Below are 12079 nucleotides of genomic sequence, written 5' to 3'. Positions count from 1 at the left end.
TACTACTGGAGGAACTGAATAATAACAATAATGATGATAATAAAGATATAATAACGGTAATAGCTAATGTTTATATAGTGTTTGCTTGGTGCTAGGCATTGTGCTTTATAACTATTGTCTCATCTGATCCTCACAGGGTTGCTATGAGGAAGGTGCTGTTGTTATCCCCATTTTACAGAGGAGGAAGCCAAGGTAGGCAGAGATTAAATGACTTGCCCAGGGTCACACAGCTAGAGTGTGACTGAGGGTGGACCTGAACTCAAGTCTTCCTGACTTTAGGCCTGGCTGCCCTGTCAATCCGAGGCCCTGTTAATCTTGACAATTTTTATGTAAAGTTAGAAGACAAGCAGTGAATCATGGGCTCGTGTGTGTGTGGTGTGTGTGTGTGTGTGTGTGTGTGTGTGTGTTCACTGACATCTGCAGCAAAGGTTAAGGATGTCAATAGAGCCCTCCAAATGAAACCAACAGATTCCTTCATTATTTGGTAACTTCAAATGCTAAGACACAGGAGAGAACTGATGAAAAGTCTGTTGGGAAACATGGCTCATGAGTTAAAGAGGCCAAAGTCTCGTAGACTACACGGAAGCCTCCTGTAAATGAATCATTGGAAGGACTAGACGCAGTGGGCATTGAATAACACCATCCCCATAAAAACTAAGAACATGGGAGTGATTTCTCAGTCGGCTCCCTGTGTGCAGTTATGCCACTGATTTAGAATAAAAGTCCAAATCGACACTAAATTGTCAGAAAGAAAAATGGGGAGATATAGAGAACAAGTTGACTTGTTTAAAAAAGTCATTGCTGCTAAAAAATGGAAGGGGATTAAGGAACAGATACTGTGATGAACCCATACCATTTATTATGGAGTTAGCATATAGGCGATGGTCACACTGAGGAGGACAAACGAGTCAGACACAACGGCCAAAGATAACACGAATTTATATTATAGATGCCTTTGAAAAATCTCACAGAGGAGGATGGTAGAAAATTTTGAGCAGCACCATCTCATAAAGTGAGAAGCAGTACATGGAAACATGATTTTGCAGAAACCTTATCTTCAGACCCAAGTAAGGCAAATTTTCCAAAGAAATTAATAATAAGAGCTTGTATTTAGAAAGTACTGTGTATATGTCATCTCATGATCGTCACAACAACCTTGGGAGTCAGGGACCCTTCTGATCCTTATTTTACAGATGAGGAAACTGAAGCCAGAGAGGGGAAGTGACTTGCTCAGGGTCACAGCCAGTCCCGGTCTGAGGCAAGATTCAAACTCAGGTACTGCTGACTCTAGGTCCAACGCTCTTTCCACTAGGCCACCTAGCTATTTGTTTACAGCAAAAACTCGAAGGAAAACAATAGAGAGAAACGTCACAGACGTGCCAACATTTCTGTAACCAACTTTTCCCCACCAACGGCAGCGGATCCGCCCTGTTTGGACTCTAACACTGAGGGATCTGATGTGATCATGAGGAAGTAGAAATAGCACTAACAAAAAAAAAACCAGAACAAAGATGGGAGAAGCAGATATACTAGACCCAATACACACAAAAGAAGGCTGTTCTTGAGTCAATACTATTTTGAGGATACGGAGACATTGCTCTTTTAAGATATCCAAGAGAGGGAAAGATAACAAAAAGTTTGACACCAATAACTACAAAATCCTCATGAAACTAAACTACACATGCAGCTGAGAAGAATACAAGAAGGGAACAGGCAAATTTCACATGTGAAATTTTCAAACAGACCACATTTCTGCAGTCACATGATTGACTAAAATATACAAAGAACCTAATATATTTGGATATATGTGCACATATACATACGTATATGTTGTAACATACATGCACATCCAAAAACATGTGATTCAACAGAGCAAAATATCCTTTCAAAGGGTCTCTTCCTCCCAAATATCTGTCATACATATACTGAAATCACATGTAACAAGCCAAGCTAACTTTGATCACCTTCTGGTTGTTAATATAAAAAGAGGAAAGGCCAAAGAAGAAACAGGGTCCTACAGTGACCTTTTGGTGCAGTTATGAAGGACACTGAGCACTGTGTCCAACAGGAAGAGTTATTCCTAGGACGTGGCCAATGGCCTCTGGATGCCTTGTCTGTAGGTGACGTGATGCTCAGATTCAAAAGCCCTTGAAAACGTTTAGCTTAACAATCCACACAAGTAAAATGAAGTCAAGCAAGAAGACCTACCACCTCTCTCTGCCTTCGGATTAAATCTTTGATTGCTATCTATCTGTAATCACAACTCGACAGGAGGTGCATCAGGACGTATACGGCGGTCCAACATCGATCCAGGTCTTCCAGCACAGGCTGGACGATGACTTGTGTGTACTACAGAGAGAGAACACTTGTTTAGACATGGAATGGACAACGTGGCTTCTGACATCCCTTTCAACTCTGAGATTCTGGGATTTCTCCCTTTTTGTCAGGGCTTATGTCTGCAATTCTGGTTACATGAGAAAATGTTGTCTGTGCTAGCAGGCTTCAAAGGAAGCCTCCACTAAGAGCCAGTTTCTAAACAGTAGCAAATAAAATTTTTAACTATTCAGAAATGCTTTTACTAAACATGTCTTTTCTTCCATACATCAAACTAGACAATTTGCACATGCTATTTTTTTTAAATAAATGACTGTTTTATTCCTCGTCGATGACTGTTTTGACTCATGTTAAAACAAAGAATTAAACATGGTTTCGAACTAAATACCCTGTGAAGTTTTGTGTTTACAGTATACAATGATTCCTAGAAATGCATAATTCATTCACATCATCTCTCTTAAAAGCCCTCAACAGATGAACTGTCAATCACAATCACTCTATTAGGCAATTTTATTTAACCTTTTTTAGGGGAGGTGGAATGGGGTTGGGGGGTGTGTGTCATTTTTTGGGAGGTGACTTGTATCAAATTAAAAAAACTCCAAAGTCTTACTTGACATTTTCCTTGCTATTTTTTAGCTAGACACATGGCCATATGTTTTTGTTTTTCGTTCTAGCCATCCGATTACACAGAACCTTTCCTTACTGATGCTGGCCCACGGTTGCACTACAACTTATGAAATCTTCTTTAGAGAGGTGACCGAGGCCCTGAAGGCTGAATGATGCACACTCATGGTCACAGTCAATAGGTATAAAGAGGCCTTATTTGAACCCAGGTCTTCTTGATTCCCTACCTACTACGGAAAATCCTCAGTATTTTCAGACAGACTGAAAATTTCTAACTGTGGCATTACAGAAACAATTATAACACTCCTGTCTGATTGAGTAGGAAAAAATAAGGAGGAGAGAATGGGTTAAAACGGCCACTTTATTGAGCTCATCAGATAACAGAAACACACATACACACATCCCGCACAGTCACTTTCACCTTGGTGTCCTCCTAGACTTTACATTTTAAGAAATCAATTCCAATTTTATTGTTAATTTAATCCCGAGTTAGTCAGGCGACAGGACTGCCCATCAGGCGTTCTTGCCGGAGAGCAATTAATCTCTTGAACCACTTCTCCTCTGCTTCAGCCTTCTCAATAAATAGCTGTAATAAAAATAATAATAATACAGGAATGAATTACTTTACTTGTTTGCCTGAGTGTCCTCAGGGTCCATGCAGGACAAGGGGCCCTTCTCCTCCCACAAGGCCTTACGCTGGAGGGTGACGGTGCCCTGAGGGGGCAGAGTCACTGTCACCGCTCCTAGGTGCCTTCTACCCCACCAGGTCTGGTCGTGCCCTCTACCAGCCTCCTGGGGCCCGCATGTTCCCGTTATCTCGTGGCCCCTGTCTCTCAATCATGGCAACGATCCCTTCTCCGGCTCAAGCGACAGCTGTCACTATGAGCCAGATCCCAATACTTTGGGTCAGAGAGCAGCAGCGTGGCCTGCTTTGGGCCCCCGTCCTCCCCGTCTCCAGGGTGGGGCTGAGCGCTCTTACGTTAGGATGCGCTAGAGAATCGGCGTCTTGGTACTTGATGGTGGTAGGAATGCTGCCGGGGTCTCCTTCCTTTCAGCGTGGCGGGGCTCTGCAGTCACCGCTCCTGACGTCGTGGGCTCCTGCTTTCCTTCGCCAGGGTCAGTGGGCTGGAAAGAGACAAGACACCCACCCACCATCACAACCTGGGCCATGGCAGACAAGTGGGGCGCTGTTCCGGGCCTGTTTCGGACGCCAAACAAGGAGTCATCCATTTCTTTGAGACGTTGCTATGACTCTCTTTTCAGTCTCAAAGATTACCTGGATTTCTGGATGAAGAAGGACGATTCTTGGCGTGGGGATGGGGGGACGGGAAGCTTATGACACAGTAAATAATTAGGGAAATATTTTCCACTTCTTATTATTGGTCTAAATCCCATTTTGTAGTGACTTCCTTTTGAAGGGTGGCATGGTGGAGTGGAAGGAGTGACAGACTGAGCATCAGGAGACCTGAGTTTGAATCCTGGCCCAGACACCAGCAGTGACCTGGAGCACAGGCCAGGAGGCGGCAGGTGGAATGGGCCAAGGACTGGATCTGGAGCAGCAGGCCAGGGGTTCGATCCTGGCTCCCCCATTTCCCTGGACCGTCTCCACCAAGTCACTCAGCCTCTGTGGACCTCAGTTTCCTCATCTGTAAAACAAGGGGTTGGCCTAGATGGCCTCCAAAGTCTTTTTCTGTTCTGGATTTCTGTTCTAGTGTGCGTCCCTACAAACTGATAATACCTGCATTCACTCGACTTCACAAGGCTGCAAGCCTTAAAGTGCCATACAAATCTGAGCTATTGACAACAGCTCAAATTACTGAAAGTTCATGGAAAATCGATACTGATTAAACATCTCAATCTTTCACATGTTCAACCCAGTTCTAACACCAAGAAGAGGGTTCTGCCAGACTTGTAGCCATTAATTAAATGGCCTGTTTATGAGGAAAAACAAAAGCCTGCCAACACTCTGAAATCTCTCTAGCTTTGGTGGAGTACAATGGCCGCCTGCATCTGGCACCTCCCACACGCCCACACTGATCACCACCCTCTCCCCACAGCTTCCCTCCTCTCCACCGTCTACACTTGTTCTGACTCTGTCGCCCTTCCTGTCAATCACCCAGGCTTGGGGCTAAGAGTCACCTTGGCCTCTGCTCTCTTAGCTGTTTATTGTGTCTTCATGACATCTCACACACAGCTCCTTCCTCTCATGATGACAACAGTCAGAGCCTCACCTGGACTACTCCAATAGCCTCTTAATTGGGGGGTGTGTGTGTGTGTGTGTGTGTGTGTGCGCGCGCGCGCATGCATGTACATACGTACGTATGTATGCATGTCCCTTCTCGGACCCAGCCTTCACCCTGCTGCCAGGGTCATGTCCACCGCTTACCCATTTGCCTTGACGTTGGTATTGAAGAGCTTTCCTAATGTGGCTCTATCTTTATCTCAAGTATTTGCTGAGCTCCATGTCCTTCATATTTCAGGCCCCCTGGACTCTGGGCAGTCCCCTGGTCTCCTGCTGCCCTCTTCCACTTCTGTGCACTCAGGAGGGCAGCCTGGTCCCCTCTTTCTGCAGGGATGCCTCTTGCACTCCTCTCTTCCAGGCTCAGATCAGATGCCACCTTCCCCGTGACTTCTGCCCTGATGTCCCAGCCAGAAGGGACCTTCCCTTGGCCGCCTCTTACATGCTGTGCTCATCCTGGCTGTGGGGGCACACAGTCTATCTCTTTCCTATTAGTTCAGGAGCTCCTGGGAGGCAGAGATTCTAATGGTTTCCCATTCTGCACAGCCCTGCACACAGCAGGTAAACACTGGCTATGTGGAAGAGCTCATTAATGTTCACCAAGTGCTTTACAAACGTCCTATCACTGTAGGTCACACCAAACCTGGGGTGGGCCTTGTCCTCATATAACAGATGAAGAAACAGAAGCTCAGTGTGGGCAACCTGTCTGAGCCATGATTTAAACTCAGGTTTCTTCTCACTGCATGTGGAACCTCGCACACAGCAGGCGCCTACTAAATGACTATCAAAGTGTACTGAATCATGAGCTCCTGCTCCCACGCGGCTAAAAGCAGGCACAGAACTCCGCTGCCTGGGTGCCCCCATGTCCAGCCTGCTCACTGCACTTGGATGAGCCGCTCATCAGTGTCAGGATCTCTACTGGTAATTCGTCACTGCTCACGGTCCCTTCAGTGGCCCCCAATTCCACCTCATCCCTTTTGTTCCTATCTCTAGATTACCTTACTTAAAAGAATGAAGCCATTTCTTGAGAGATGTCTCGCCTCCTGTCCTTATCCACTTCAGGATCAGACGATAAAGTGGTCCTCATCCTTGCCAAGGCAAAATCTACCCCCTGCGTCCTTGGCTGTATGACCCACCATCTCCTCTGAACTTCGCTCCACTGTCACTGACTCTCTTCCCCCTTCATCTTCCCTTTCCCTGTCTCCCTACAAACATGCACAATTCTCCTCTATTCCTGAAGAACATTCTTCCACATCTCCTCAAACCATCCTCCAGTTAAACTTCTAGAAAGGGTAACTTCTACTGATGTCCACCGATTCTGAAAGTCCTTGTAATCTGGGTCCCAACAGTGGTCAACCCCAAGGCTGCCCCTTAACACACTTGAACTGCTAAATCCAGGGGCCTTTAGCAGTGTCCGACTCTGCGGACCACTCCTTTTCACATACATTCTCAGCTCCTTTGGCTTTACCCAACTTCTTTCTACCTGTTCCTCCACTGGCTCATTGTCTTCTTCCTTTCAAAGAATGCGTCGTTTCTCTCCCCTCCCCCCCCCCCCAGATTCTATAGTTGTCTTTTCTGTCTCTGGTCTTCCTTGGAGAGTTATCTCATTCAATCCAATGGCTTTATTACCAAGTCTATATATCCAGCCCCAAATACTTGGCTGTCCTGTTGGCATCTTGAGTACAAAGTATCTAAAACTAAACTCATCCTTTCCCCCTCCAACCTGCCTCAACAATGGCAAATGCCACAGAGGAGGTAGAGGAGGATGAGAGCTGAGAAGCCAGTAATCAACAATTAGAGTAGTTTATTAGGAATTTTTGAGAAAGCAGTTTGAATCTGTGATAGGAATGCAATGCACTACAACAAACATAGTAGGCACCTACTATATACAAGGGGCAGCTAGGTGGTGCAGTGCATAGTGGGCCAGAAGTCTGGAAGACCTGAGTTCAATTCCAGCCTCAGACACTAACTAGCTGTGTGACCCTGAGCAAGTCACTTAACCCTGTTTGTCTCAGGTTCCTTATCTGCAAAATCAGCTGGAGAAGGAAATGGCAAAGCACTCCACTATCTCTGCCAAGAAAACCCCAAATGGGGCCACAGAGTCAGACATGACTGAAAAAATGACTGACCTGAATTATCTGTACAAGGCATTGAATCAAAGGCCAAAGTGAAACAGTCTCTCACCTCAAAAAGCCCATCTTTGGAGGAGAGGGGGCAGGAGTTCAGGAGAGAGTGGGAGGTAAGAAAGGGCAGATGTCTATTGTATTTAACCACTTAATTACATACAGCCTTGTGACCAGGCCATATTCCCCTGGGGTTAAACTGTAGTTATTTGAGGGCAAGGAACAGGCTTACCTGACTTGAGAGAATATCCATGAAGAGATGGATGCCTGGAAAGGAGGAGGGGCTCTCCTAAGGCTACTCAGGTAGTAAACATCATTGCCAGAATCCAAACTTAGTGAGCTTGTCCCTAACAGGTGTCTCAGGGCTCTCCCACTCTGCCAGACCGTGAATAGGGTGGGGACTAAATAAGTAGTTGCTGAATGAGGAAAGAAATTCTAAATTCAGTCCTTCTCTCCACCCTTTGAGTAAGGATGTTAATTCTGACAGCTGTGTGGGGGCAGCCATGTAAGTAGGACATGAGGACCAAGTTAAACACTTAGCCCAGGATTACAGATGCTCACACAAGATCAGAGAAATAGCCAAAGCCACTGCCTTCATTAATGGTGCAAGCGTGCACTAGCGTGCAGATGGACAACACTGGATACATCCATAAAATTCACATTTATGGAGTGGTTTAAGATTTACACTTTCCTCACTACTGTGAGGCAACAGTGAAATGGCTTTGTACCCATTTTACGTGAGGAAATCAATGCACAGAGGTGCATTAGGTGGCTTGTCTAGTGTTAAGAACTTAGTTAAGCTCAGGTCTTTGGACTCCTAAATCGATGTTCTATTATTTCATTATTGATTCCCATTCAAGTGAGACAACTGCCCTACCTAGGCTTCAGAAGTGGTCACAGCTAATTCAGGCAACTTGGATCAATGTTTGAGTACTGGTGAGAAACTATCAGAATCACAGAATTACAAAATCTGAGAGTTGGAGAGGATCTCAGTGGTCATTTGGTCCAACCCGTAGACAAAAGAAATCCTATGTTACACACCGGACATGGGGCTGTCCGGCCTCTGTCTTGAAGACCTCCAACGAAAGGGCACCCCAAACCTTTTGAGGCAGCCATTACTATTTTTGGACAGCTATAATTTGTTAGGAAGTTACTAATGGAATACTACCTTGTAATTTTATTATAACTCCTCTTAAACTAAGGAGTATGAGGTTGGCTAAAAATCTGAAAAATGTGTAGGGAAAGTTGTTGACTTTTTTCTTTAAGCAAATGGTAGTATTCCTCTGAATAACTGATGACTGTCATGGAAATTTAAGATAATGATATAGATGGGAAAGGAAACAGGTACTGACTATTTGTGTCTAATTAAGACCTAAGAAGATTTTCCTAAAGGGTAATGATTTACCTACATTCCAGTGCCTTCAATCAAATTCCAAATCAGATCAGGGTAAGAAAATGGGCTGTTCATTACAGGAAGGATATGGAACTCACTATTTCGTTTTTCATAATTTTGCATAGTATTGCTACAGTTGCTTGGTTTCATTGGAGATGAATCAGCATTTCAGTGACAGGTTTTAATGGTGACCTTTTCCCTTCTTTCATCTAATCTCAGGGGAATGGCTCTCTTCTTAACAGGGAGATGGGGGGACTATGGGGTGCACTATGTTGCAGAAATGGGGGACTATGGGGTGGATATATTGTCACGTACAGTTAGGATGTAGTTAGCTTTGTTGAACTATTTTTCTGTGTTACAAGGAAGGGTGCCATGGTGGTGGTGGTGGGTGGGGACTGTCAAATATTGTGAAATGACTGTGGTATAAAAAAACCAGCATTAATAAAACATAAATAAATAAAATGGTTCCCAAAGGGTCTTTGCTATGTTTCTACTCCAAGAAGAGAAATGTGAACAGATACTCTTGGGAACCCAGTTGTTTTTAATCCTGCTGGACGGGCAGGGGCAGCAATTTAAGGAGCTGTCAGGAAGACCTGGGTGGGGGAGGTGTGGTGTGAAGTAGCCATGGGAGAGTCATATGTACCCTGTATCTTTTCAGCAACTCAGAGAAAACTTGTCACATGCAGTAAAGATTCAGAAATGGAGAAATAGGAGTGGGAAAAAGATCAGGAAGTCCAAGGGGGAAGGCCAACAGCACAACAGAGAAGACAGATGTGGCACTGATAGGGATGAACATGCTATGGTGGGCTAGAGCTGTCCCCTGGGAGATTGAGATTAGCAGGAAGTAAAGGAAGGAGATGTATTTGCAAGGTTTTAAGAAGCCATAGAAAGTAAGAGGAAGAAAAGAGGAACAACAGGAAAGGGAAAAATGCGGATAATTTTAACAATATTTTAAACATACTGCAGTGAGTCATTAGTGACCCAGAGGACTAACTCGCATATAATGTTTATAACTCTCAGCGGTCTCCAATAACTTGGATGATGGAGCAGAGTATGTTCACTAAATTCACTCAGGAAACTGACTGGGAAGAGTTGTAAGATAAGAACAGAATTCAAAGTGAATTTAAAGAGAAACATTTAGTTCCAAAGGAAAATGTTGAATAAAGAAAAACCCAAAGGCAATACTCAGGAAGGGAAAAAAAAATTCCAAAGAAAGGGAATAACTAGGTAGGTATAGAAGACTCTGAGGTAGTGTGGTGCATTGGTTAGAACGCTGGTCTTGAAATCTGGAAGATATGAGTACATATATTCTATACGTACATCTACCTATCATCTATGTCTATCTCTAGCCATCTATTTCTATCTATCCATTTACCCATTTATCTATCTATCCATTCATTCATCTATCATTGTATCTACCTATGCTAGCTATTTATCTGGACAATGACAGCTAGACTCAGTCCAAACAATCTAGATCCAAATTCTGTCCTCGCCACATATTGGCTGGGTGATATTTAACCCATGTCATCTTTGAGGCTAGAAGGTGCAGAAAAGGTGCTGACCTCAGTCAATAGAGGATGTCTTTACCCAGAAAGGAGAATTCTTCACTGTGAATTTTCCATACTGAAGAAATTATAGGTCTGGCCCTAAAACAAAATGTGTGTGTGTATAGGGACTGGACCTGTGGTGTCACTGTCAGAGGGAACTCCCAGACAAGGAAATTGCCTTCACTAATGCAGGTTAGGACCTTCTCCACACTGCACTTCATTTCTTTGGTACCTGGCATGATATATAGGTACAAATGAGCATGTTTCGGTGTGCCCAAATGTCTATAGGGATCTATCTCCAAAGTCTTTGCGTAGCTTGAAGCTTTAAAAACTTAAAATGGCCCTAACTTTCAGGACACCCTCTCTGTCTACATCTATAGCCCTGTGTACATACACATACATGGATGGATGGACAGATGCACAGACACAGATTCGTGTCTTCGTGTGTCTCAGACTAGTTTTTGATCTGCTATTCACCTGCCCAAGGGTTTTCTACATACTTAGTCATTCCCTTTCTTTAGAAATTTACTTTTTTCCTGAGTACTGCCCTTGGGTCTTTCCTTATTCCACAGCTTCCTTTGGGGAATTAAATGTTTCCCTTCAAATTCCATTCCTACCCTATAGGATGTCAATGACCCTTCCCAATCAATGTCCTCTGTGGCTTTAATGAACAGACTTAACTCCATTCATACCTACCTGGAGACCTTTGAGTATTAGAGGTGTGGCCTTAGAAAGCTGCCTGGAGCATGGAGCCATGTGCCCAGGGTCACCTGGTTCAGGATGTACACCGTAGAGCCAGGACTTGACCCCAGGTTTTCCTGGCTTTAGGGCTGGCTCTCTATGTCATGCCACTACTCATATACCCTTATAAGTGGGAGAGAATGAGTTTTCTTTTCTTTTTTTTCACTCCAGCACCTCCTTCCTTTTCAGTTCAGTATTTTTTAGAGTAAATTCTAAACACTCTGCTAAATGTTTTTTTTTTGCTACATCTTGATTCATGCCTAAGAGCTCATTATTCCTCTATTTTAATCTGTTCCAAAATTTAAAAATCCATTCTCAGACACGAGTCTCCTAAATCAGATGTTCACTTCCCTAGTACCTTCCCACTAAAGACCTATTTTTGCTGCCTTAGATAGGCGGGAGAGACAAAAACACAGCTTGTGCCAGTGAGGCCTTGAGTTTCTTGCTAAGACTTCTTAAGTCTAAGACTCCTAGAACATTTAACTAAGGTCCAAGAGACAGATGTTTGGGACATGTTGGCCTTGAGATGCTTCCATGGGGACATTCATGCAGAGTTATACAACAGGTGACGTAGGACTGGCGTTCTGAGAGAGATTAAGACTAGGCCTACGTGCTTGGGGAGTCATATTTATAGAGATAATTGAACCCACCAAAGTATCATATACCCTAAGAGTACCAAGGGAGAAAGAACAGGGACAGAAGAGGGCCAAAGGCAGTCTTGGCGGACATGTTTGTGGACATGGGAGTAGAATAAGCAGAGGAAACGGACAAGGGGCAGACAGAGAAAATGAATAGAAAATAGCGTCAAAGTGAAGGGACCATCCTTGTTGGGGGGTGGTCAACACTCAAAAGCAGATGAGGTATCAAAGAAGGACAAGCAAAGGCTGAAAAAGTATCTTTGGACTTAGCAGCTAAGATGTCGCCGGCAAACTCTGAGAGAACAGTTTTAGGAGAGTGAGTGTGCAGGGAGTGAGGAAGTAGACACTGAGGTTAGTTACTGCTTCTTTTTAAAAAAAGAAATTTTTTTTTAAAGGCACTTAGGGTAAATGACTTGCCCAGGGTCACACAGTTAAGTGTC

General features: G+C 44.1%; 1 protein-coding gene across 2 annotated transcripts in view; it reads right to left on the bottom strand.

Annotated features, from left to right (window-relative positions):
* Positions 1–3301: 3301 nt before the first annotated feature.
* RSRC1 (arginine and serine rich coiled-coil 1) overlaps positions 3302–12079 on the bottom strand; it is a 418914-nt gene continuing 410136 nt past the window's right edge. For both annotated transcript variants that reach the window (XM_020989056.2, XM_078147674.1), the window contains 2 exons: positions 3938–4083; positions 3302–3544 (listed from right to left, as the gene is read on the bottom strand). In XM_020989056.2, coding sequence (XP_020844715.2) covers positions 3949–4083 — 135 coding nt within the window. In that variant the 3' untranslated portion in view covers positions 3302–3544; positions 3938–3948. The remainder of the gene's footprint in view (positions 3545–3937; positions 4084–12079) is intronic.

Source organism: Phascolarctos cinereus, unplaced genomic scaffold (assembly GCF_003287225.1).
Source record: "Phascolarctos cinereus isolate Bilbo 61053 unplaced genomic scaffold, phaCin_HiC Scaffold_7;HRSCAF=346, whole genome shotgun sequence".
NCBI lineage: Eukaryota > Metazoa > Chordata > Mammalia > Diprotodontia > Phascolarctidae > Phascolarctos > Phascolarctos cinereus.
The sequence above is the reverse complement of the archived record's forward strand: the minus strand, read 5'-3'. Positions and strand labels throughout refer to the sequence as shown.